This window comes from Haliotis rufescens, unplaced genomic scaffold, assembly GCF_023055435.1.
Source record: "Haliotis rufescens isolate VD_foot unplaced genomic scaffold, xgHalRufe1.0.p SCAF_7, whole genome shotgun sequence".
Classification (NCBI taxonomy): domain Eukaryota; kingdom Metazoa; phylum Mollusca; class Gastropoda; order Lepetellida; family Haliotidae; genus Haliotis; species Haliotis rufescens.
In genome coordinates, this window is record NW_025964361.1 from 8,565,199 (window position 1) to 8,591,389 (window position 26,191).

The window sequence follows — 26,191 nt, forward strand, 5'->3', positions numbered from 1 at the left end:
GGCGCTTTAACGACTGGGCCACCCGTGCCCCGCCGAAATAAATAATAGGAAACATTACTTTTATATTTCTCTTTGGAAACCAACGCTGTGGAACCTCCTTTACACTTCCGTTACCAAAATATGAACTGAGCAAGGCAAGGAATCAGATCAACGCTGGTGTTATCTAAGACAATGTACAAGAGACAACACTTGATAGATGATAGTAACTTAAATTATTCCCATTTATTGACATATCCTCCCAAGATAGCAACCGTACCGGGAAGCTGTTCTCTACCTTGAAGTATTGCTCCTGCAACGTACCAAACCCGAATCTGCCAGACGCGTTCAGCACCAAAGGTGCATTCCCTGTTTGCAGCCTATCAATAGTATACGGAAGCGGTGTCTTAGGGTACCACAATTTAATATTCCCGGGAGGGGCCTGGAGAAACAGTGGGACTAACATACCCTCAGATATATTTCACGACTAACATACCCCCAGATATATTTCACGACTAAAATATCCCCTTACATAGCTCACGACTACCATACCACCTGAAATAGCCCACGACTAACATTTACGACGCATACTGTTTAGAAAGATACAGCGATATCTACCAAATACCCAAGTTTATTGCTTTGTGTCACCATGCATGTGTTGCTGGTACGTGTTACTGAACAACTTCTTCATACTCGTCATGCCTGGGAAAGTATTATGTTCCCAAAAATGCTTGGGAAAATAGGTCCTCAAAAACATTAATGGTTCACTGGGCGTTTTTTTATGAAAATCGGGATCGGGTGGCCGGGCTCGCTGACTTGGTTAATGCATGTCATCGGTCCCAATTGCGTGGATCGATGCTTATGATATCAATCACTGGATTGTCTGGTCCAGAATCGATTATTTACAGACCGCCGTCATATAGCTGGACTATTGCTGAGTGCGGCGTTAAACAACAAACAAAACAAAAAATATTCTGATATTGCTGTGGCCGTTCCGTCATAAAAAATATTCAGATTTTGCTGAGGGTGCGTATAACCACATTGGCACAAACTCGCTTATGATAGTGCCAGATATGTCACAAATCCCTCACTATCCAACCTCTTACTATCCAACCCCTTACTATTTACACTGTTCACCTTGATACCCTTCGTTTAAAGACCTCCAACAAGTTTTTCGTGTATGTAAGCAAACAGCCCCGGGTAGGTATAGAAAGCTAGAAATAGCATTCGATGTCGGACTGCTTACACAGTTGTAAATGCATAGCTAATCAGCTGTATATATTGGATCAAAGATGATAGACATAAAACTAGCATTTAATGCCCTGTACACGGTGCCCTCTCATGTCAAAGGGAACATTTCATAACACGAACTGCGTTTGAGAGGGAAGGTGGGCCAACGTTGTCCTCACGGACAAAATGGGTTATGCATGATTAATACTTTCTGTATAGAATGGCAATAAGGCGTGATGAGTTGGCAAATATTTTCTTTGCCTAAAGCTTTAACAAATGCGATCGCAGGGCCTGCAGTGTCAAGTATACATGGCCCCCTGCCGAGCCGTCAAGTCAGCATGAATCACCCTGCTGTGTCTACATTTGTAAGACAGACATACGAGAGCTCCTCCCCAACCAGAACACATCTACATAGTATGTGCCAACATAAGTCTGACATATGGACAGGATTAACTAAAGCAAACCCGTTCCTCGCCTGCTCATCCGAACTGTAGAAAACATCTCTCTAGATTCCTACAATACGGGTAATAAAGCCGAAAAACACTTACAGTTGGATGTTTGTGTTACCAAAACGAGTCGACCGTTCTTATGCTGGTTCCAATGTTGGAACGCTCATCTAAATGTGCGCTTTTGAAATACATGAACCAAAACGTTGCCATGCCAATTAAGTGTGGATATAGTTACCCGCCCTTGCTTTTAAAATACTCTACTTCAAAGAAGTTAAAGTGCACCAGATACGTTCATATTTACTTAATCGTGTGTTCTTAAACTTCTTATCAGTAGTACATAGGGTAAACAAAAGCGACAAAATCGTGTCTATAGTCATGTCCATATTCATGTCCATATTAGTGATTGAGTATGGTTTTACGCCGCTTTTCATGTCCATATAAGAAACAGAGGGTCGATTGAAGGATTTCGCCCCAATCGTGAGCATGTGCTTATGAATCACTATCAAATAGGGATGAGACCAGAAGTTCGCTTGACAAATGTGATTGAAAACTGAATACCCATAGCCCTTAAAAGCTGAAAACTAGTTACGTGAAATATTTTATACAAAATGTCAAAGTGCTCACACACAAAAGTCATTATCAGATCATGGTCTTGCTCGTGTTTCACCAAAGAGGTAATTTAAACAACTAAGACTTGTACATTTCTAGCTTTCCTCCCATATGAAGCCCGCACCTTGATATAACCAAATTGTGGTTGAAACTCCCTCCATCATTATCAGATACTAGTCATCTAAAACACAACTGGCCCTGATGTTATTCTATTGACGAATGTCAATAGGAGCTCTTCTGTACAAATATGTAAAATAGTGTGCTTTGTGATATGAGCCACGACATACTCCAAGCTGTCGCATGTCAAAATGACAGATAGAATCCAAATAAACAAGAACAAATAAATACATGTATGTGCTTGTCAAGCCGCTAAGTGCCAGTAATATATAGCGTATTTATACAAACAGAACCTGATTCATCCGGAACACTCGAAACATAAGCCAAAGGTCAGCAAAGGTCTTGTTTTCACATACCTCCATATTACCCCTTACGTGCTTAACATTTATCGTTAATGCCGAGACCCGTGAATATTCCAAGGTAGAATAGGTCTTCAGCACCCCATGCTTGCCGCAAAAGGTGACTATGCTTGTTGTAAAAGGCGACTAACGGGATCGGGTGGTCAGGCTCGCTGACTTGGTTGATGCATGTCATTGATCTCAATTGCTTTGATCGATGCTCATGATATTAATGACTGGATTGTCTGGTCCAGACTCGATTCTTTAAAGACCGCCGTCATATAGCTGGAATATTGCTGAGTGCGGCGTTAAACAACAAATCAACGTTAATGCCGAACATTGTAAATTGAAAACAGAAAGTCAATGGGCTATTCCGGGTTGGTAATGCGCCGATTTGCAATGGAACAGTTTTATGTTTTAACATATGATGTTTGAATACTTATTTATAGATCAATAAGTACGCGAGTTCGTCGGGGTTTAATGCCGTCATTCAAAAACAGCAGATGGCGAATACCTGGAATGGTTTCCGTGATCTGTACTTGCGTTCACACTAAAAACTGTGGTTTGTCTGTTTGTTTTTTAACTCAACACTCAGCAATATTACAGCGGCGGGCTGTAAATATTCGAGTTTTGACGAGACAATCATGTGATTGACATCATAAGCATCGATCTATGCAATTAGGATACGATGACATGCATCAACTAAGCGAACCTGACTACCCGATCCCCCAGTCGCCTCCTACGGCAAGCATGGGTTGTTGAAGACCCATTCCACCCCGGATCTTCACAGGTCACTTGAAACTGATTGTCATTTAGGATTTTTTAATGTCGATTTGAATAATATTTCAGTGATATGTTTCAGCTTAATGTGTAAAGCACAATATTATCCTGGTCTTGACAACACTGTCAGTGAGTGAGTGAGTTCGGTTTTACGCCGCTTTAAGCAATATTCCATCAATATCACGGTGCGGGACACCCAAATGGGAAATCGAACTTTGGCCTGACGAGCGAACGCTTTAACCACCAGGCTACCCCACCGGCCCTACAAGGCTGTGAAACCCACGAGCACGTGTACGCTGATTAAAAACATAACCAGGCCCCATCTGGACTTCGAACCACGATCGTACGTTTCTGGCATGCTTAAGAATGGGTGAGTGAGTTGGGTTTAACGCCGCTTTTAACAGTATTCCAGTTATATCGCGGCGTGACAGCTTAATGTGGGAGGAAAGCCCGAAGTGATGCAGGTCTCGGACGTTTACCACTTCGGTGAAACCGACGAGCACGGGTATGGTGCTGACAAACCTAGAAACATAGTCGGAGCGAATCGGGATTCGAACCCACAATCATGGTTTCTGGCGTGCCCAATGGACGCACAGCGAATCGATGTGCCTGAGACGACTGGGCCACCCGTGCATGCTTAAGAGACAGAAATCTGCATACTCAATTGCAGCTCCATAGTCGACTTGACCTTCCCCGTCCGCTCAAAACATTGTCTTCTAAGTTGTGAGCAAATGTTCTATTCCCAGTGTTAGTCATTGAGCCATGCGTACATCATCCGTACACCATGAGTTAATAAGACGTAGCTCATATTTCCTTCGCCATATTTTATTTACCTATAGTTGTATGTAAGCGCCCCTGATTGTGGCGCATATACTCTGAATGCAATTTTGTTCTTCCACATACGTATCTATTGAATCGGCTCTGGGTGCTTGATAGATTTAACTGTTGGCCGCATTAATACTTTATAAGCGTCCCGAGAACAAGAATATTCACCAATGTCTACAAATTCATACCTAAACAAGAACCACATCAAACGCACTTCTGGACTGACAGACATGATTACAAAGTATTGAAAACATGTAAAAGGACCCATTTGACTACTCTGGACAACAGGTGATATAACACGTTCTATCGACCCCATGGGATATACACATATGAAGACAGGTGCGGGCGTTCTGTAGACATTTCGCCTTTCAAATTGTCCCCGGATCAATGACTGGCATTTCTTGTATGGGAACGCAAAGCGTACATAACGCCGCTTCCATTTGTGCAATATGAGCTGGCTCGGTGAGGATTTAATTGGCTTTTCCACCTGTACTGTCAGTCTCGTTCAAAGACGCGAGATGCGATACTAATAGAAGTCCAAGTCAGTGATTGGACAGAGCAGATACTGTATCAATATGATGGTCTCCCCGTGCCTGCTGCAGGCGTTCCTTGTCGACTAAATACAATTAGTGTGACTGAAAAAACACACATCCGACGATCATCGATAGTAAGCACAACGATAAGAAGCTTTGCTAATGTACGATCGTTGTTTGTAGGTGTTAAAGAAATAATGTGTAAACAGTAATAATGCTGACATTACTCAACGATGTCAATTTGTTGAACTAATTATTGATATGATTTACCTTGGGAAAATTTGTCAGTACGTTTTGTAGGATTTGTTTGGACATCGAACTGACAAAAACCTGACGGACATTTGCGGTAGTTTTTCGCTATAATCAATCGATGTATCCGATCAGTTGGGATGCTCTTGTGGTACATTACGTATGTCAAGTATCACAAATCGATGTATATTTACAAATCATTTGTAATTAGTGTGCAATTAGGCTCATGACCAGACATTATCACAACAGTCGAAGTGTATCAGGTGAGGTGAGGTGAAATGGGGTTTAACGTCGCGTCCAAGATTATAGCACTTATATAGCGACACGTGTGTGTGTGTGTGTGTGTGTGTGTGTGCTAGTCCGGACTGATGCCGATTTATAGTGCTAGCACACTGAGATACTATGCCGCAGTTTAACATGAATACCCCACTCAGACACAGTATACTGACCCCGAGCCGACCAGTCCTTGTTTTAGGCCCTTAATGCCAAGCGCCAGACAGGTTAACAACAAGTACCACCTTTTAACGTCTTTTGGTATGACGCAGCCGGGGATCGAACCCCGGACCTTCCGCTCTCCGGGCGGACGCTCTACCATTAGACCACGGAGGCGGTCAATATACCACAAATAGCAGAGGCATAACGTGACAGTGCTGAATTATGGTTACCAAGATTAACTCATTAAGCACACATGTCAGCCCATTTTACTGAAATATTACACATGTTTGTTTATGAAACACAAATAAACAGAAAAGTTGGCTAGGTATGGAGTGGTTTGTAATGTAGAAAACACCTGACACAACAATAAGCGATACTTTGCATGCCTAACAGCAAGTCTTTTTACATCACTGAATTTACTGTCTAGATAAAGCCTTGCATGCATAGAGGCAATTCCGAAATGGATCTTTTTGTTGAGTCGCATGAGATGCAGGATGGAAGCTGATTGGTATCACAGACGCTGTTGATAATAACCTATATGAGACTGCCGAGCATGAAACCAAAGCAGTGTCTGATCTAAACTTTGATGTTACGTTCTAAATGTGCCCTGCATATCTGTTCCGAGTCTTGCCCAGGTCCAAATGACATTAGAGCATAGAACATTCCAACCCTCTGTCCCCTACATTGCATGTTCAACATTTGCCGAACATAGAACTGACGATCATATGTACAGATAATACGTTCATGTCGGTTTGAATAAACATCAACGCCATAAACAAGTATCATAATGTTTGCACTTGTATCACTTAAATACTCACATAAATATAGTTCAAACAGATATATAACAACTACATACATGTATATAACGCTACCATCCATTGGATTGCTCCATTGGATCGTATGCAATAAACGGTCAATGACTACATACGTTACTCTAGAATATAAGTGAGTTAGTGAGTTGGGTTTAACGCCGCTTATAACATTATTCCAGGTATATCGCGGCGTGTCAGCTTAATGTGGGAGGAAAGCCCGAAACTGATGCAGGTCTCAGACGTTTACCACTTTGATGAAACCCACGAGCACGGGTATGGTGCTGACAAACCTAGAAACATAATCGGAACGAACAGGGATTCGAACCCACAATCATAGGTTTCTGGCGTGCCCAAGGGACGCAACTCTGCACAGCGAATCGCGGCGCCTTAGACGACGGAGGTACATAGTGATTGGTCACATGATGGTGTATTAGTTTAGCATTGGAGGAAAACACAAGGAGCACATCCGGATTCGTTTGCTGCTTTGGCGAGCTCCGGTTGAACACTGACAGATAAAGGATCATAATTGGAACAAGTCTAAGACTCGGAAACTCAACCAACGGATCACGGCAAAAATGAGCATGAAACTGCGATTTTTCAAAGCAGTGAGCCACCCGTGTCTCACAGGTAGAGCGAAAAACTAGACCGCTGATTAGGAATACATTGTAGATAAATTAGAACCCTGTTCTAGAATCAGGAAGGATTTGCCCAATTCTCCAATCAATATGTGAAGCTACAAAGTAATCTCTCCCCCGTTTATCCCAATAACAAGAGCACAGGATGACTGTTTCCTCGAGAGGTTCTCAGGAGGGACATTCACAGCAAATGACAAATTCGTTATCAACTCTCATCTAGTCTCCATACACTAGGTCATGTCTGCAAATCCCAGTCTAGTTAGGTCCTCATCGTGATCAATCCAACTTGACTGTCTCCCTTATCGGAACCTACTCCAGCCCAGTGGGAAGGTGTGTCGAAGGGAGATTCCAACCACCCAGCAGGTCGTGCTCGATCTCCAGCCCCTCAATGCTCAAACTCCAATCTTTGAAAGATGAACGCGCTCCTTGTCGTCAAGTACCCTGTCCAAGGACTCTCCCTTTAACATTGTTACAGCCCCTTTACACGTGGAATTCTGGGATAATGTCAAGTCGATCATCAGGCACGTTGAGGTGTCATTTCACGAGCAGAAGAGGACAGAATGGAAAATACTTGTCCCTCACCGAGGCTCAAGTGCGATCATTACTACACTGAGTGACATAACCCTCATATTTCTATTATACTGAGTGTCCATTCTGAGTGCTTGTCAGCTCGTATCGACGTTTCTATGATTTAATATAAGGAAATGTCTCTAACTTGACGTCCAAAATAATCGGCTATGGTATTGCAGGAACCTACATCATTAATGTACCGACGTAACATATATATGCAATAATCACCACCTATTTACAGAATGGCATGCGTTCATAGACATTCCTGGGTCTAACTTATATATAAAGTGAGTGAGTGTATATGGTTTTATGCCGCTTTTAGCAATATTCCAGCAATATCACGGCGGGGGACACCGCCAAACGCCTCCAGAATGTCCGCTGCTGGTAGTTCTGACAACCACAAACGAACACACACTGATATCAAATTGTTAAATTGTACATCAACCATCAAAATACAAGTCAACCACAACAGTCAACGCATAAAGAGCACCGATCCTCGGAATATCTCGATACGATGACAGACAATCAGCCTAGTCACTGCGCCGGGCACGCCGAGCATCCCGAGCCTTGTTGTAACCTGAAATCTCCATTGTGGTGTCAGTGAGTGAGTGAGTATGGTTTTACGCCGCTTTTAGCAATTTCCAGCAATATCACGACGGGGGACACCATAAATGGGCTTCACACATTGTACCCTTGTCGGGAATCGAACCCGGGTCTTCGGCGTGACGAGCGCTCGCTTTAACCACTAGGCTACCCTACCGCCCCTTTATTTATGAAAGCATCACGTTTTAAGATGCCTCAGATGTTTGTTTTTTTCCAGAGCATTTTACAAGATTAGTAGACAATTTAAAGTCACTAAGTGGTATTGGACTTAATGACACTTTTAGCAGTTTTTCAATATAATCACCACTGACTGATACATCGCTGATGTGGAGGAAAGCACTTAGGCCATGCAACTTGCGGAGCTTACCACTTCAGTTAACTTTACAAGCACCATGATGTTGTGGACAAGCTAAGGGAAAGAAATGAATCACATCTTTGAGATTGCGTATTGCTGTAAAAATACTGCATGTATATGTGCTTTCTTGCAACCTTTTAACTGTGTACCAGGGAAGTCAATCCGGCATTGATTGAAGGTTTTTAAAAAAATGAATTTTGCAGAGGTGTCTGCCTGTTAAAGTCAGTGAGTGAGTTTGACAGTGGTAATCAAGTGATTGACATCATGAGCATCGATTCACGCAATTGGGATATGATATCATGCATCGACCAAATCAGCAAGCCTGACCACCCGATCCGCAGATATGTATATACCTAGTACCCCGCACATTTAGTCTTGTCCAAGCCACCAGTTGCCTTTCAATTGCCATGTTTAACCCATTACAAATTATTAAAACTAAACCACTTTTTATCTGAAGGTGTTTGTCTTCGCCATTCCAATATTCAAATATTACTGAGCGAGGCTACGAGATTTAGTGCGACTCAGTTTGGTTTAAAGCCACTTTGAACACTCAGAATTTCAGTTATACAAAAAAAACGAAATTCGAACCGGGATTCGAAAATAGATGCATAGGTTTCTGGCATGCCCATTGCATCTCTGCACCACATATTTGGGCGTCTTAGACGACTGGGTAACCCGTGTCATCAGGCCTAATGTTGATTCGTATTTGCATTTATCAGTTGTGTTTGTTTCTTGATGTGGGAGGCAAGTAATGACCCTCCTGGTCGAAATGTCAATAAACACTTGCTAGGAACATGTTGTATCCAAGCAGCATACAAATTGGCAAGGACCAACGTGAGTGGGAATTGATTTGATTCTCATGTTTTATTCACTATTACATACGGTCCCAACATTTTCTGTCTTTGATGGAACCACATGTATCAGTATCGGTGCCTAGTGGAGGGTAGTCTGTCCACAGGTGGACAAAATACGTTAATCGTCCTGTGCTTAGAACCCCAGGACTTGCTTGTGGAATATTGCTGACTGCGTCCTTCAACACTATGAAGGAATGTCAGTGTGCGCAGCAATGTAACTGCTTACAAAACGGTTTTTCAAATTCAAATCTCGGAAATCATCTGAACTTTCCATTGCAGTGAAAAGGTCTATTTTCAGTCCGAAGTCTGTAGTGTTCACAATGGCGACGTGAATCATTATAAAAGGTTGATTAATAATATTAAACAATCCAATTTCGAGTGAGGGAGGGAGTATTGTTTTACGCCGCGTTAGCAATAATCCAGCAATATCACGGTTCAGGACACCACAAATGGGCTTCACACATTGTACCCATGTCGGGAATCGAACCCGGGTCTTCGGCGTGACGAGCGAACGTTTTAACCACTAGGCTACCCGACCGCCCCCAAAATCAAATTTCGAAATAATCGATGTCTTTTTTCCATTTTTGGGTGTTCTTTAGTGAATTAACCACAGAGAGGCGGTCATGATTCCATGTCCTTTTGATCATCTGGTTATCTGCGACAACTGCGACATTTGGTCACAAGATCGTAAATCACTCCAACTACAATACATTGCCTTCTTTAATCAAGTGTTTGTCGTGAAAGAAGCAGCTTAACTTATACCAGGGCAATATTCTTCGAAAGAAATTGAGTGATCAAAAATCTTGACAGCATTTGCCTTCAAGTAAACGTGGGTCGTGACCATTGATGGTCGCCTACCACAGCAGTAATCCAGTGATTGACATCTTGAGCATCGATCCACGCTTTTGGAATACGATGACCTGCTTCAACAAAGTCAGCGAGCCTGACCACCCGATCTGTTAGTTGCCTCTTACATCAAGCATGCATAGCTGCCTTTTAGGGCCTTTTAGGGCCTTTTAGGGCTGAAGGCCTGTTCTACCCCGGATCTTCACGGTTCTACAAATGTGTACTAATTAGGTTGAACACTATGATGAAGTCAGTCTATTCACTCTTTCTCTGTGTGTCCTGCACTGGATCAAGTGATGCGTAGGGATTACAGAACAAAGTCTTTGAACCGAAACTGTGCTGATGGTGTATAGTATCGATACTTAATGCCTTATACAAAAACGGTAAACGTGCGGGAATGATAACTGAAGGTTTATAATGTACACATCCAGGCTTTACTAGAGATTACCAGGAACTGGACAGAATTTCAGTTCTATCACTTAATGTGGGAGGAAAGGAATGAAGCTCTTGGATGTGTTCCAGTCATAGGAAACCCAGGCGCAAGGATGTGATGCTGAAAGATCAAGGTCTAGATCAGGGCGAATCTGGGATTCTAACCAACGAATGCTTAGAGATGCAACTCTGTACAAGTGCGGGGGCACGGGTGGCCCAGTCGTCTAAGGCGCCGCGATTCGCTGTGCAGAGTTGCGTCCCTTGGACACGCCAGAAACCTATGATTGTGGGTCCGAATCCCGGTTCGCCCCGATTATGTTTCTAGGTTTGTCAGCACCATACCCGTGCTCGTGGGTTTCACCGAAGTGGTAAACGTCTGAGACCTGCATCACTTCGGGCTTTCCTCCCACATTAAGCTGACACGCCGTGATATAACTGGAATAATGTTAAAAGCGGCGTTAAACCCAACTCACTCACTCACTCGCTGTACAAGTGCAGTGCCACGGGGCACATCAGTGGAGAAAAATGGAGACGCTTATGTGATGACCATGAGCACACACAAACAGGTTTCAGACCTAACACATTTATGCGCAGTGGTGCCCAGCATCCTTTGTTTCCCGATCAGATGCAAGTGCACATGCATAATTTCTTCCCGAGATGTAAACTCACCCATTCAATCGGCTCACTCATGATCACACAAACACAGAGACGCACCGTCGAAATCAACCATCAGTCCGGACTCGACACACATCGTCCAAAAGCAGAGCCTTAGTTTGCCTGGAGATATGCACTAGACAAAGGGAATTTCATCTACCAGATCAAAGCATCCCAACCGAAGCTGATTGGAGCTTGGAGAGTGTTGTAATTACTGCAGCGTCTTTCAATGTATCTAATAAGATACACACTAAGGCTTGGACTGGCTGTATGGTGCGGGGCTGATGGAAGCGGACAGATTTGTTAACTAAGATGATAGAGTCCCTTGCAGCGATGTAACAATACACAGATGGTCGATAGTTATTGTATGGGGGCTGTTATGACGAGAACGGGCCACTGTTGCTGCTGAAATTGCAATCAGCCAAGTTTTCCCGCTTGTGGAAATACCTTCTTTAAACAAAAATGATTAATGGCTGTTCGATGCTTCTATAGAAATGTATGAAGCAGCCTCATTTGGCTTCGAAAGTATAAATGTAATTGGTAACGATCGTAGTTACGGGTTTTGAAGTGAATGGCAACATCCATGCTTTATGATTGCGGATGATTGACACCAAATCTTAATTTGGTTTAACTGGAGCTGGTGTATACCCTTACGTTTAGTGTAGACCAGACATATCAGGCCATATTCATAACCGTCCATCATAGTGAAAACATGATGCATGCGTACATCGGTACTCATTTGAATTCTGTTGGAGCTCGTTTAACCTGCAAGTTGGTTGGTTGGATTGTTGTTTTATGCCGCACTCAGCAATATTCCAGCTATATGACGGCGGTCTGTAGATAATCGAGTCTGGTCCAGACAATCCAGTCATTAATATCATGAGCATCGATCCACGCAATTGGGATCGATGACATGTCAGCGAGCCTGACCACCCGATCCCGTTAGTCGCCTTTTACGACAAGCATAGTCACCTTTTGCGGCAAGCATGGGGTGCTGAAGACCTATTCTACCCCGGAATCTTCACGGGTCTGAACCGTGGTACTGTTTACTGGATCATCCATGAACAATCATTTATTGAAAAAAAGTAATAATCGTTCAGACTCTTGAAATCACAGCCTGTATCCCTCACCCTGATGTGATTTCGACCGGCCAATACCAAGAGCTTATTAAAAGATAGGTCAGTAGGACACGACGAACAAATATATGCTTGAGTGTACTCATTAACGTGTCGTGAGTTCAAATCAGAAGACATTACTGACTTCTTCCACTTTAATTTGAAACTTGATTGCTTGGTTCCCTGTTTGGGGGCAGTGTAGAAAATTATTCGTCTTGTTTCAGAATCTGGACGGGTCCCAAAAGACAGCACCAAGTCAGCGTTAGTAGGTGATGTGCGCCCTGGTCGTGTTAACAGGTTAGCTGATTGCGAGCGGCTGGCGGCCTGCTCCGACTGCAATAATTGCCATATTACACCTGGGAGCTGGAGTTTCAAAGGGAAGGTAATTTGTCGCTCAATTTGAGGATCATCAAAAGGTACGCAGATCTGGCCTCTTGTGGGAGTTCTATTGCAGGAAACAGACTCTTAGACAAGATTGCTGATCAATTGAGAAGGTCTCGCTGTCTATATTATTATAGTCTAGTGGTCACTGTTTGCTAAACATCACTACGTACATGCAGCAGTGCACCTTCAACACGTCCTTACATGATTGTTAGCAAAACACTTTCAACAAGTATTTTGGTTCAATACCAGCATCTTCAAACTCGTAATAACAGAGAATTATCCCCTGAGTTTAGGAATATTTCTTTGTCGCCATCATAGTTAAAACAATTTCTTCTTCATGAAACATTTAATATTATAGATTTGGGAGGTAAAACGAGAAAAATGAAGCTGAGAAAACTGAACGAATCGATTTATGATGCACCATTCCATTCAAATCGGGGGAACCAATTAGGTGAGTGAGTTAGGTTTAAGACTGCTTTGAAAAGTATTTCAGTGATATTATAACGTGTCAGTTTATGTTGGATGAAACCCTAACGGGAGACCGAGAATTTACTAAACACGTTGTACCATGTGGAGAATCAAACCCAGGTTTTCAGCGCCACAAGCCAACGTTTCAACCAGTAGGCTAGCCAACCAGTTTGATTTTTCTCGACTTTGCGATGGAGAGAACATGTTTTAAATGTGAGCCCCAAATGCTACAGTACTCTACAAAGACGCCTTCCCCTTGATCTCACTGGTGGGATGTCAGATCACCGATCATCTCTTGGCAGGTCATGGACATCTTCATCTGAGTGTGTTTTGTCCAACGCCTCTTTGAACAGTATTCCAGTTCATCTTCATCTGTCATCACGGGCATCATAGCTCCCACAGTGAGTGAGTGAGTAAGTTTGGTTTTACGCCGCTGTAAGAATATACCAGAAGTGTCAGGGCGGGATTTTCAGCAATAACATGGCACCAGAATTGATTTCACATGCTGTTGTACCCATGTATCAAGCTTGGTCTGCTTCCCCGCATATTTATCATTTGTGACACATTCTGACAGCCGAACACGATCATGGGCTTAACATAGAGGAATTGAACCCGACCCCAATTCACAATAAGAGTGAGTGAGTGAGTTGGGTTTTACGCCGCTTTTAACAGTATTACAGTTATATCGCGGCGTGTCAGCTTAATGTGGGAGGAAAGCCCGAAGTGATGCAGGTTTCAGACGTTTACCACTTCGGTGAAACCCACGAGCACGGGTATGGTGCTGACAAACCTAGAAACATAATCTGGGCGAACCGGGATTCGAACCCACAATCATAGGTTTCTGGCGTGTCCAAGGGACGCAACTCTGCACAGCGAATCGCGGCACCTTAGACGACTGGGCCACCCGTGCCCCCGCACTTGTACAGAGTTGCATCTCTAAGCATTCGTTGGTTAGAATCCCAGATTCGCCCTGATCTAGACCTTGATCTTTCAGCATCACATCCTTGCGCCTTGTTTTTCACATGACTGGAACACATCCAAAAGCTTCATTCCTTTCCTCCCACATTAAGTGATAGAACTGAAATTCTGTCCAGTTCCTGGTAATCTCTAGTAAAGCCTGGATGTGTACTTTATAAAATCTTCAGTTATCATTCCCGCATGTATACCGTTTTTGTATAAGGCATTAAGTATCGATACTATACACCATCAGCACAGTTTCGGTTCAAAGACTTTGTTCTGTAATCCCTACGCATCACTTGATCCAGTGCAGGACACACACAGAAAGAGTGAATGGACTGACTTCATCATAGTGTTCAAAGCCTGAAGTGATGAAGGTCTCAGACGTTTACCACTTCGGTGAAACCCACGAGCACGGGTATGGTGCTGACAAACCTAGAAACATAATCGGGGCGAACCGGGATTCGAACCCACAATCATAGGTTTCTGGCGTGCCCAAGGGACGCAACTCTGCACAGCGAATCGCGGCGCCTTAGACGACTGGGCCACCCGTGCCCCCATTTACAGTAAGAAACACAACACCCAATACCTACAAATATTTCTATCACCCTCCCCTCTGGTACGGACCGCGACATTAGACTCCAGAGAAATGTATGTGACCTTGTACCAACGTTGATTGATCACAAGGTGTAAGTAATTTTAAATTGTTGCATTCCAACAGCCCATCTGAAGCTAGATTTGAGCGATTCAGCGTAAAGAACTCCATGAAGCCATGTCGACTGGAACTCGATACCTTAGAACAGAGTAATTGGTGCTTGTTTATGAATTATTAATGTCCGCTAAGTTCAAGTTTCCAAATGTGTTTTTCGTGACGTCTTTGCGACTGAAGCAGGCGCATCTGCCCAATATCGACATCCCTTAAGCCATCTTGGCTGTGAAGACCTTGACAGCATTCTGTGCATGACCGATGTTCTTTACTCGGAATCAAACAGGGCGGTCTAAAAGAGTTGTCGAAGTCCAAAGAACCGACAATACCATTGCATTAGTATCGATCTGAAATTAGCTTGCCGTTTCTCACATTTCAGATGTCTGGATTGGGGATATGCTGATTTCACAGTCATGGTAGTACATCGTTTGGAGGTCACCAGGAGCTCATGTAAACGTCCCATCTCCCTGTAGCGGCTTATGACATACCTCATGCGACACTTCAGAAGTAGCACCAACATTGAAGTAGAATTCAAAATGGCGGGTATCTTGACGAAATGTACAATTCAAATTTTGCAAATATTTCGTTCAACATATCGGAAAACCTAACCACAAATAGTAATATCTTTCGTTGCATTATTGTGACGTAAGGGGTATAATTTAATGTGTATGTTGTGCTTTGTAGTTCTCAATACAAGGGTGGGTGGGTGCAGCTTCATCTCACAGTCGGTCATACTACGGGCATATCATGGCGGACTAGCCAGTACTGTGACAAAGAAGAGCTTCGAGGCCTGCCTTGTGACCCTAGTGTACATGAATGGTCATCAAACGATTTAAAGGGGTTACGAGCATGTCGTGGCAAAACTGGCGCTTGTGCAGAACCGATCGCCATGCTTGACTAGGTTTTATGTGCGAAACATAACCCCGTTGATATATCCTGAAGTCATTCAATGGATCAATACAAATACCAGCACTCCGTATTTGTTTCTTTGTTATTCAAAGCTGCCCCCAGCACAATTCCAGCTATTTACGGCCGTCTGTAAATAATCGAGACCAGACCTTCCAGTGATTGGCATCATGAGCCTCGATCTATAGCAATTAGGGTACGATAAAATGCATCGTCCAATTCAGCGAGTCTGACCACCTGATCCCGTTTGTCGCCTCTTACGACAAGCATGGGTTGCTGAAGACTAATTCTAACCCGAGTCTTCTAGGGCTTCTGCATGTGTACGCGGTGACATTAGCCCGTGACAATGGCTACCAGTGCAGTCCTCGAGTGAGAGTAACCTGTTGCATGTATTAGTATTGTCGACGTTGTTGTAATGTCTGCATATTGCTCACGTGTCCGTCAAAAAAAGAGCCACAAGGCTTGAATAGCGACGTGTGTGTGTGTGGCTGTTTGTACTTGTCCGGACTGATGCCGATTTATAGTGCCAGCTCACTGAGATACCATGCCGCAGTTTAACATGAATACTCCACTCAGACACTGACTCCGAGCCGACCAGTCCTTGTTTATCCCCTTAACGCCGAGGGCCAGGCAGGGTAGCAACAAGTACCATCTTTTAACGTATTTTAGTATGACGCGGCCGGGGATCGAACCCCGGACCTTCCACTCTGATTGTGGCTTTGGGTTCTGCCTGCTTGGTATATGGTATGGTATGGTACGGTACGTAACATGAATTACTTCAGGTGATCAAAGCGAAATATGTTGACCATTCCCTAGTGTTGTTTGTTTAATGTTTAACGCCGCACTCAGCAATATTCCGGCTATATGAAGGCGGTCTGTAAATAATCGAGTCTGGACCAGACAATCCAGTGATTGACATCATGAGCATCGATCCACGAAATTGGGATACGATGAAATGCATCAACCTGGCCACCCGACAAGACCACTCTCACGACAAGCATAGTCGCCTTTTACGGCAAGCATGGGTTGCTGAAGACCTATTCCTCCCCGGGTCTTCACGGGTCGGCTTTTACGGCAAGTATGGGTTGCTGAAGACCTATTCTTCCCCGGATCTGTTGTTTGGAGTTTATCGCCACATTAAGCATATTCCAGTTATATGATGACTGTAAATAACAGTAATTGATAACATCAGTATGGTCCCGTGCCATTAGGGTACAAAAAGTCTCAACACTCGATCCATTTCGTCGCCTTCAAGAATAATTTGCTGATCGATAGTGTGGAACCACCAATACTGACACACAATATGCTGGTTGAGAGCCTTGGTATTTTGCAAGGAGGCCATAAACGCCCAGCAATCTTTGGCTGCGACATTATATTCCCCTTTGATGATTACAAAATAGAGCCCGCTTCTGTACCAGAATGTACCACGGACAGCTAAGGTGAAATGGGGTTTAACTTCGTGTTCCAGGTTATTGCTCTTTGTTTGTTTGTTTGCTTGTTTTTTAACGCCGCACTCAGCAATATTCCAGCTATATGACGGCGGTCTGTAAATAATCGAGTCTGGACCAGACAATCCAGTGATTGACAGCATTAGCATCGATCATCGCAATTGGGATACGATGACATGTATCAACCAAGTCAGCGAGCCTGACCACCCGATCCCGGTAGTCGCCTTTTACGACAAGCATAGTCACCTTTTACGGCAAGCATGGGTTGCTGAAGACCTGGTCTACCCCGGAATCTTCACGGGTCTTATTGCTCTTAAATGGCGCTGTGCAAGTACGCGTTTTCGTGTTTGTCCATGCCTGGAGCACTGCCTGTTTGATAATGCCAGCCCCACTCAGATACCATGCGCAGTTGAACATGGATACCCCACTCAGATACAGTATACTGACTCCGAGCCGACCAGTCTTTGCGTTATCCGCTTAATGCCAAGCATCCGGTAGGGTAACAACAAGTGTCATCTTTTAACGTCTTGTGGCATGATGCGGCTAGGAGATCCAACCCCATCGACCTTTTTGTGATCTGGGCAGACGCTCTATCCATTAGACCACGGGGGCGTTCTTTCTTACATCAGTACCCCGTGGGGATTCCGAGGGCGACATGAGATCCAGTAACCTAAGCTTGACACCAGAGTCTGCTAAAATAGATAGGGATGAGGCTCGGTGACCTTGATTGCGAAACATCGTGAACCAATGCTGTGGATCATAGCTTATGCTTTCGGTAAATGATGTCACTCACTGGATTACTACTGTGGTAGGCGACCATCAATGGTCACGACCCACGTTGACTTCAAGGCAAATGCTGTCAAGATTCTTGATCGCTCAATTTCCCTGGTGTAAGTTAAGCTGCTTCTTTCACGAAAAACACTTGATTAAAGAAGGGAATGTATTGTAGTTGGGTTGTCTGGTCCAGACTCATTATTTACAGGACCCGTGAAGATCCGGGGTAGAATAGGTCTTCAGCAACCCACGCTTGCCGTAAAAATCGACTATGCTTGTCGCAAGAGGCGACTTAAGGCATCGGGTGGTCGGGCTCGCTGACTTGGCTGATGCGTGTCATCGTATCCCAATTGCTTAGATCGATGTGCATGATGTCACTCACTGGATTGTCTGGTCGAGACTCGATTATTTACAGACTGTCATATAGCTGGAATTGTGCTGAGTGCGGCATTAAACAACAAACAAGCAAACAATTGTTTACAGGCCGCCTGGAATTCCCCCTGAAACGGCGTCAAACAACATTCACTTCACTCTCTCACTTTCATATCAATAACATCTCAATTCGTGACAAAGACGGTACCTTTTTTTAGGAGCTTGCAATGATTCGTAAAGTGAGAAGTCACTCAACTTTCTGGAAGTATATACCGTGGCTGGTCAAGTGTAAGGAGAAGCTTCATAAATAAATTATATAACTTTGACTTTATTGCCAATGCTCGGCTGTCAGTTTATGGTGTTCTGATGAGTCCACTGTTAACAGTGTCCGAGAACATGGCAATGTTGTGACGCCGTCTCACAAGTTGAATTATTTATTTTTACGCCCGCTGTGCTATTTCAGTTATGTTCAACAGACCTTTACCAATTTGGTAAAACATACGAGTACCTGTATAAAATAGATGAATGCAGGTTCCACATCAGGATTTGGGATACCCCGAACAATGTACAGTAATTGTTGCCGATTGTCAGCCGTGGTCGCATCCAAAGAAACACCCCCGAATAACCCGACCCCTTTCCCACGTAACCCCACGGCCACAACGGGATCTGGAGTCGGAGTTATGTTGAGTTATTCTGATTAATGAGAGTGCCCGACCGTCTGTATCAGCTAGCATCCCATATGTTGTTTCCAGATAACCGTTATTTCAGTGTCTGTTAGGCAGGTGCCACGCAAGCGAAGAAACACATTATAAACAAGAAAATGTTTGAGACAGGTTTTCTTAATTGTTACTAAAACCGATATGACCTAATTCCACTTAGCGTCGCAAAACACCTTTGACCCAAGTGTGTTGAAACCTGCAGAAACACGTTACGAAATTAAGCTACCAATGTAAAAACGTACAAATTGCTTCTAAAAATGCTTCTCCTGGTTGGACTAGGTCAGTAACAGGGAAAACCCAAAGTTACTTCGAGGCGTGTCGGAAGGAAATCCCGAGGTCATAATCTACACCAATTCGGTAAAATCCAATACTCACAAATCGAACCCACGATAATTGGATCGACGGGGCGAAACTGCCCCTCCGTAAACCCAGAAACCATTTATTCAGAACTGTCAGCATACATACCTTAAAAACTTTGTCCAAGACTAGTTCCCACGAATACTCGTGAATGAAAAAGATGTACCAAACACTACAGTTAGGAATGATTGTGGCCATTTTGATCATCTATAAATACTACTCAAAAAAAGGTTTAATAAAACCAGATCCTTTCATATTGCTATAGTTAATCTGTCGTGACAGATACTACTCAAAAGAAGTTAAGGACATTAACTATAGTAATATGAAACAATCTGGTGTTCTTTAACTTGTTTTGAGTAGTATATACCTGTTTAAACTATATTTTTGTGAGTAGTATAGTGAAAACGTGCGTACGTTATGTAAGTATATATTTGTAGGTTTCACATAGAAACCAGTACTAACACAATCACTGCACGAATTAACCAGCATTACGTGTGCGATGCAAAGCGCCAATCGCTTGCAAGCGATGTACAACGATTCGCCTTACAACGAGGCACTAATTTTCAGCCGCTTGCAAATCGTACCAATCGCGTCATTCTCAAACCAAAATGGCGGCTGAGTGCGACAGCGGAACAAGAAATTCTTGACTGAATCAACTGGGAAATGAGAAAGGGCAGCTAACACGCCATCATCCTCAGTCTGCTCCACATCTTCAAAGTAGTCATAAATTTCATGAGTTCATCATCGAGGCTCTTCCATTACGTTCTCCATTAGAGCAAGGCAACCAAGCGGTAGTTGCGCCGCCATTTTGGAAGAGTGCGCAAAGGCTTCGAACTGTTGCAGACCCCGGGATGAACGATTAATGTGCTTAGTCGTAGCGATTCGTAGCTTGCAACGCGCCCTACATCTCTTGGGTACGTCATGTCCATTGTTACAACAGGTTTTCCTTCCTAACTACCCAGTGCTCGAGACGAGGTCGAACGATTCGATTTAGATGACAGCAATCTCATTAAATTTAGACCTCAGTTCTCGCTACCGCTAAACAAAGATCCGAGGACATCCGGTTAGGGGTCACGTAAGAACGACCTTTCATCCGACCAATCAGAGCATCGCTTTCCAGATTATGAGAAGACAGTCGGAATGTGATTTCTAATCATGCAACCTCAAATACTTTAACTCCGAACGATAGTTACTGGTTTAACGACTGAATCCATAAAATCTAGACTATCTATTGGCCATTCCTAAATGTTCTTTTGTTCAGGTTTCAAATTTGTAATCGAGAATTTATCAAAATATGTTTCGAAGCGTAGTCGCCAATTTGAAATTAGTGCCGCAAAGCACGAGAAAGTTGCCTTCTGATTGGTCATTCCATTGGCCGGTCAAAGTTCGCGCAAGATCAATCTGTCGTGACCCGTAATGGGATGTCCTCAGATCTCTGTTTAGCGGTAGCGAGAACTAAGATCTGGTTTTAATGAGATTGAGATGACAGGGTAGTAAACCTTGGTTCAGGGTTTTACACTAGAGTGTAAAGTGCACCATGTTCGGGGCTGTGTGGTGTGAGTAGGATGGCTCCCCTCTTCGGGTAAAACAGGTTGAACGCCCGAGACGCGAGCCGCAGCGAGCGTTGATGTCCATATCATCATGGTGTCGCTTACGTATCCTCAGCAGGTGTGACTGAGCGGATACACGCGTAATTCGAGGTGTCAAATGCGTTTGAAGACACCATCAGGTGTCACTATGCATGTATGGCAGGCGTCAGTATGGATGTGTCCAGCTAGGTACTGTTCATACAAGGCATTAGGTGTCACGGTGTGTACGTTTTCGCAACAAGGTGTCGCTACGTGTGTATACTAATAATAACAGATGCTATTGCGATGATTTTAGGTACTGTACGTAAAAAGATACTACTGTCTATAGGCGTCATCGTGGTATGTTACTGTAGAGTCACATATATCACCAACGCAGATAATATATATATTGATATTGATATTGATATATATTGATATATAAAGTTATATAGATATAGATATGCATGAGTTTGCTCTGGTCCCAAAAAAATAGTTTCCATCAAAACTGGGGTAAGAAGGTTGAGGTTTAGGAGGCCTTGTTTATTTTTTCCTTAAAAAAAACGGAAATTTGCAGTATGTCATCGGAAGCTGATTTAAATTAGATGACTTGTTTCCTTACCTGTCCACATCGTGTTATGTTAGTGGTTATGGACAATACCTGTATGGTGATAACAGTTTTAAAAAACTCTCAACCACGAGACAATAATGGTTAAAGTCAGGTCTCGAGATAAAAAGGCGATCGATAAACCGGGACCACATCTATTTCCTATTTTTGTTGAGGAGGCTTATATATATATATATATATATATATATAGACACGAAATTCCTTCTTGTATTACAAAGTACTATCATCATCAGCCTCCATGCACGATGAACATCGTCTCCGTGCAAATAAAAACAAACCCCTAATACATGTTGTCCACATCTGTCCCGAGTGAAGCGTGTTGTTGTTTGATCGTTGTTTGTTTGTTGGCAACAGTTATCTTATTTGTTTGTTATTTCCCGTGCACCTAAACTGTATGGTAACAAAAACACTATTAGTCTTACTTGATGGCCTCCCATTTCTCCTGCCCGAAGTTCCTCAGCACCAGCAGCTCCAGGGCGTGATTCACGAACCCGTACTACAACACAACAAATATCATCTTAAACATGCATCACCACATTGAGAGGATGGGGAGGAGACATGCCGACAATTGCTTACATGTCTACCTCCTGCGTTTGGTTATTCCATAACGGTGTCTGTTTTGGCCATTGCTGTCATGTTCTTAGTTCTACATATATCTTCCGCGGATCTATGTGCAAAGGTTTGGGCGCTTACACTATATGATTGTGGCATTTTGGGAAGATGATTGTCTGCGATTTGGAAAAGGTTTCTGGGTGGTATAGTGAGTGAGTGAGTTGGGTTTAACGCCGCTTTTAACAGTATTACAGTTATATCGCGGCGTGTCAGCTTAATGTGGGAGGAAAGCCCGAAGTGATGCAGGTCTCAGACGTTTACAACTTCGGTGAAACCCACGAGCACGGGTATGGTGCTGACAAACCTAGAAACATAATCGGGGCGAACCGGGATTCGAAACCACAATCATAGGTTTCTGGCGTGCCCAAGGGACGCAACTCTGCACAGCGAATCGCGGCACCTTAGACGACTGGGCCACCCGTGCCCCCTTCAGGGTGGTATAAGGAAATTGATGTGCTTTGAACAACATTTCAGTTATATCAGGGTGGTAGTGAATGAAAATGGGGCTTAACGTCGCGTCCAAGATTTTTGCACTTATGCAGCGACTGTTATAATAGGGCGTAAGTTTATCATTTCAGCAAAATCTTATAGAGTGCAGGAAGTGGACGTCACCGCTTTGGTAAAACCAATGAGCATGGTGTTCATTAACAAAGGATACCAATCGGGGATTCGAACCCATTGTCGTAGGATCCTGTCACGGCTTAGGGGCACACCTCTGAACAGCAAATTGCAGCAGATTGGAGCACCCTTGTCCCCAGTAGGGTTGGGTGAGTGAATGAGTGAGTATGGTTTTAAGCCGCTTATAGCAATATTCCAGCAATACCACGGTGGGGAACACCAGAAGTGGGCTTCACACATTGTACCCATGACCGGAATCGAACCCGGGTCTTCAGCGTGACGAGCAAACGCTTTAACCACTTGGCTACCCGACCGCCCCTAGTGGGGTTGGGACCTATTCCGCTCCTTTAGTAATAGCTACACGGCATCCCTTACTTGTCTCCCCTACCACAGTCCTCGCATAGGACAACCACCATTGCCTGTCTCCCCCTACTACATCGACCCGTCGTTTGTCAAACTGGCCAGTACTTAACTCGAGGGGGCACGGGTGGCCCAGTTGTCTAACACGCCACGATTCGCCATTACCAAAACAAAAATTTACAGTCATAATAAAGTGGGCGGCTACGAGGGAATGATTCCATCTATATACATGTCTCTAAAATCTATAGATTTCCTGACCAAGTCTAGGCTTGTTGTGAACATTAACGTTGCTTTAGATTTTTTAATGATAAATCAACTTGAAACGACACCGCTAAATAGCAATCGATGTTTATTTTTATTGATACCCGTATCCATTATAGACTTCTTCTATTTCATATATTTATTCTGCCGGTTTGCATGAACCATCCGCTTTATAACTGCCAACAGGTAAAAATAATTATGCATAGTAATGGGGTCAAAAGGTCGCATTCCCCATGCGTTCTGGGAACAACGTGTAAGGCAGTCATAAAAGCAAGATCCGTATCATTGAACAAACGAAATGGGAGTACCGATGCATACCTAACCGATAATATAGCATAAGGAAAAGTTATTGGATGATTAGAGCTTAACATTTCAAAATGACCGGTCGAAAAGATGATGCGTAGTCTAATGAGGTCTGGGGTATTCTATGCAGCCGTTTAATACTATAATGACCACAATTCCTATCGTGGCGAGTTCCATTATCGACACGCCTGTTATTGAAAAGTCGCTGAGTAAAGTTATCCGATTTCAGAGGACACTATTCACACAGAAACTAACAGCGGTTTCCATGTCTCCTCCGAAGAAATGGCGGACAATTGTTGAAGGAAAGTGGTCGCGATTGAACATTGTTTGTGCACTATATCAATCCTGGGTTTGTTTGTGTTCTTTCTAGCATACATAAGGTCGCACCGATTTACTGTTACGGCAAGGCATGTATCACGGATACGACATGTTAACCCGCAACTCGACACTTTCTATTGTAAAGAACCATTTTCAATCAAGTAAAGATCAGAACGACATATACTTAGTGAGCGCGCGTCAATTCATCTCGCCGCCGTCCACGCCAGATTTCTGATGCGGAGTGGAGCTATAAGAGCGAGCGAGTATGGTTTTACGCCGCTTTTAGCAATATTCCAGCAATATCACGGCTGGGGGACACCAGAAATGGGCTTCACACATTGTACCCATGTCGGGAATCGAACCCGGGTCTTCGGCGATACGAGCGAACGCTTTAACCACTAGGATACCCGACCGCCCCTGAAGCTATAAGAACTGAATCATTTAACCTAAAATGGCTAAAATTCTGTCCATACCACCGAAATGGTGAATGAGTTGCCTTTTACGCCGTTTTTAACCAAACATCATCCCTATCACGGCGGCGAGATGCCATCAAGGGGTGTAGCACATGAAAATATACTTTATTCGGAACAATGTTTTTTGTTTGTTGTTTAACGCCGCACTCAGCAATATTCCACCTATATGATGACGTCTGTATATAATCGAGTCTGGATCAGACAATCTAGTGATTGACATCATGAGCATCGATCCACGCAATTGAGGTACGATGACATGTATCAACCAAGTCAGCGAGCCTGACCACCCGATCCCGTTAGTCGCCTCTTACGACAAGGATAGTCGCCTTTAAGTGCAAACATGGGTTGCTGAAGACCTATCCTACCCCGGATCGTCAATGGTCTTGTGGGGATCGAACCTAGGACTTCGTCGTGCCAAGCTTACGCCTTACCTTGAAGCTATGCTCCTGCGCATTACACTACCCAAACACATGCCCAGAATGGTGATTGGGTTTTTTAAAGTTTATTTTCATATCATATAACGTGCCCTATCTTTTTAAAGTGTTGTATCGATATTGACGTTGCGCTGTTGCAACTATCATCTATAAGGAGATAAATATATTTCTAGTCTCAGATATGTAAACACATAACGTTTGTCGACATTATTAAATACAAAAGCTAGCAGTAATTGTTCGTAGCACTCTCATTAACGTGAAAACTCTGAAACATAATGTCACTCTGAAGTGAATTGACGTCACTATGGAATAATATGATGTCATCACCTCGGGCTTTCCTCCCCCATTAATCTGACACGCCGTGATATAACTGAAATAATGCTAAAAGCGGCGTTAAACCGAACTCACTCACTCCTATTTAACAACGTTTCTCAACCCACGAGATTGTAGCACTAACACCCATTCAAGTCACAATGGTGTTCAAAACGTAACTAAGAAGGAAGTAACACCTTGATGCCCGCACTGACCTGTAAGATTGACGTTGTAGTGTGTAAATAAAACTGAACGCAGCATGCAAATAACAACTACTAGCATGGTACAATACATCTGCGTCACGACTAACCAATTCTAAACGTCTATTGTGTTACATAAACTGTTGCCATGGTAGGGGATTTATTGAAAGTTCGGAAAAAGGAAAAAATAATATTGCACTGAACGTGGAAGACGTATGTAATATGAGTATGAGTATGTATATGTTAATAGCCGTATGTAAGGATTTTACAAGCTGAACTGTCTTGTCCACGAGATGGGAGGTCAAGGGGTGTATTGGAAAGTTCAGCTGGTAAAATCACAGACATCCAGTTATTGTTTGTTTGTTTGTTGTTTAACACCGCACTCAGTAATATTCCAGCTATATGACGGCGGTCTGTAAATAATCGAGTCTGGACCAGACAATCCAGTGATTGATATCATAAGCATCGATCCACGCAATTGAGTGAGTGAGTGAGTGAGTGAGTTTGGTTTAACGCCGCTTTTGACAGTATTCCAGTTATATCGCGGCGTGTTAGCTTAATGTGGGAGGAAAGCCCGAAGTGATGCAGGTCTCAGACGT

General features: G+C 43.5%; 1 protein-coding gene across 1 annotated transcript in view; it reads right to left on the bottom strand.

Annotated features, from left to right (window-relative positions):
* Positions 1 to 26,191, bottom strand: part of LOC124144455 (guanylate cyclase soluble subunit beta-1-like) — a 70,499-nt gene that overhangs the window by 41,076 nt on the left and 3,232 nt on the right. Inside the window, exon 2 of the mRNA XM_046513861.2 lies at positions 22,124 to 22,197. Coding sequence (XP_046369817.1) covers positions 22,124 to 22,197 — 74 coding nt within the window. The remainder of the gene's footprint in view (positions 1 to 22,123; positions 22,198 to 26,191) is intronic.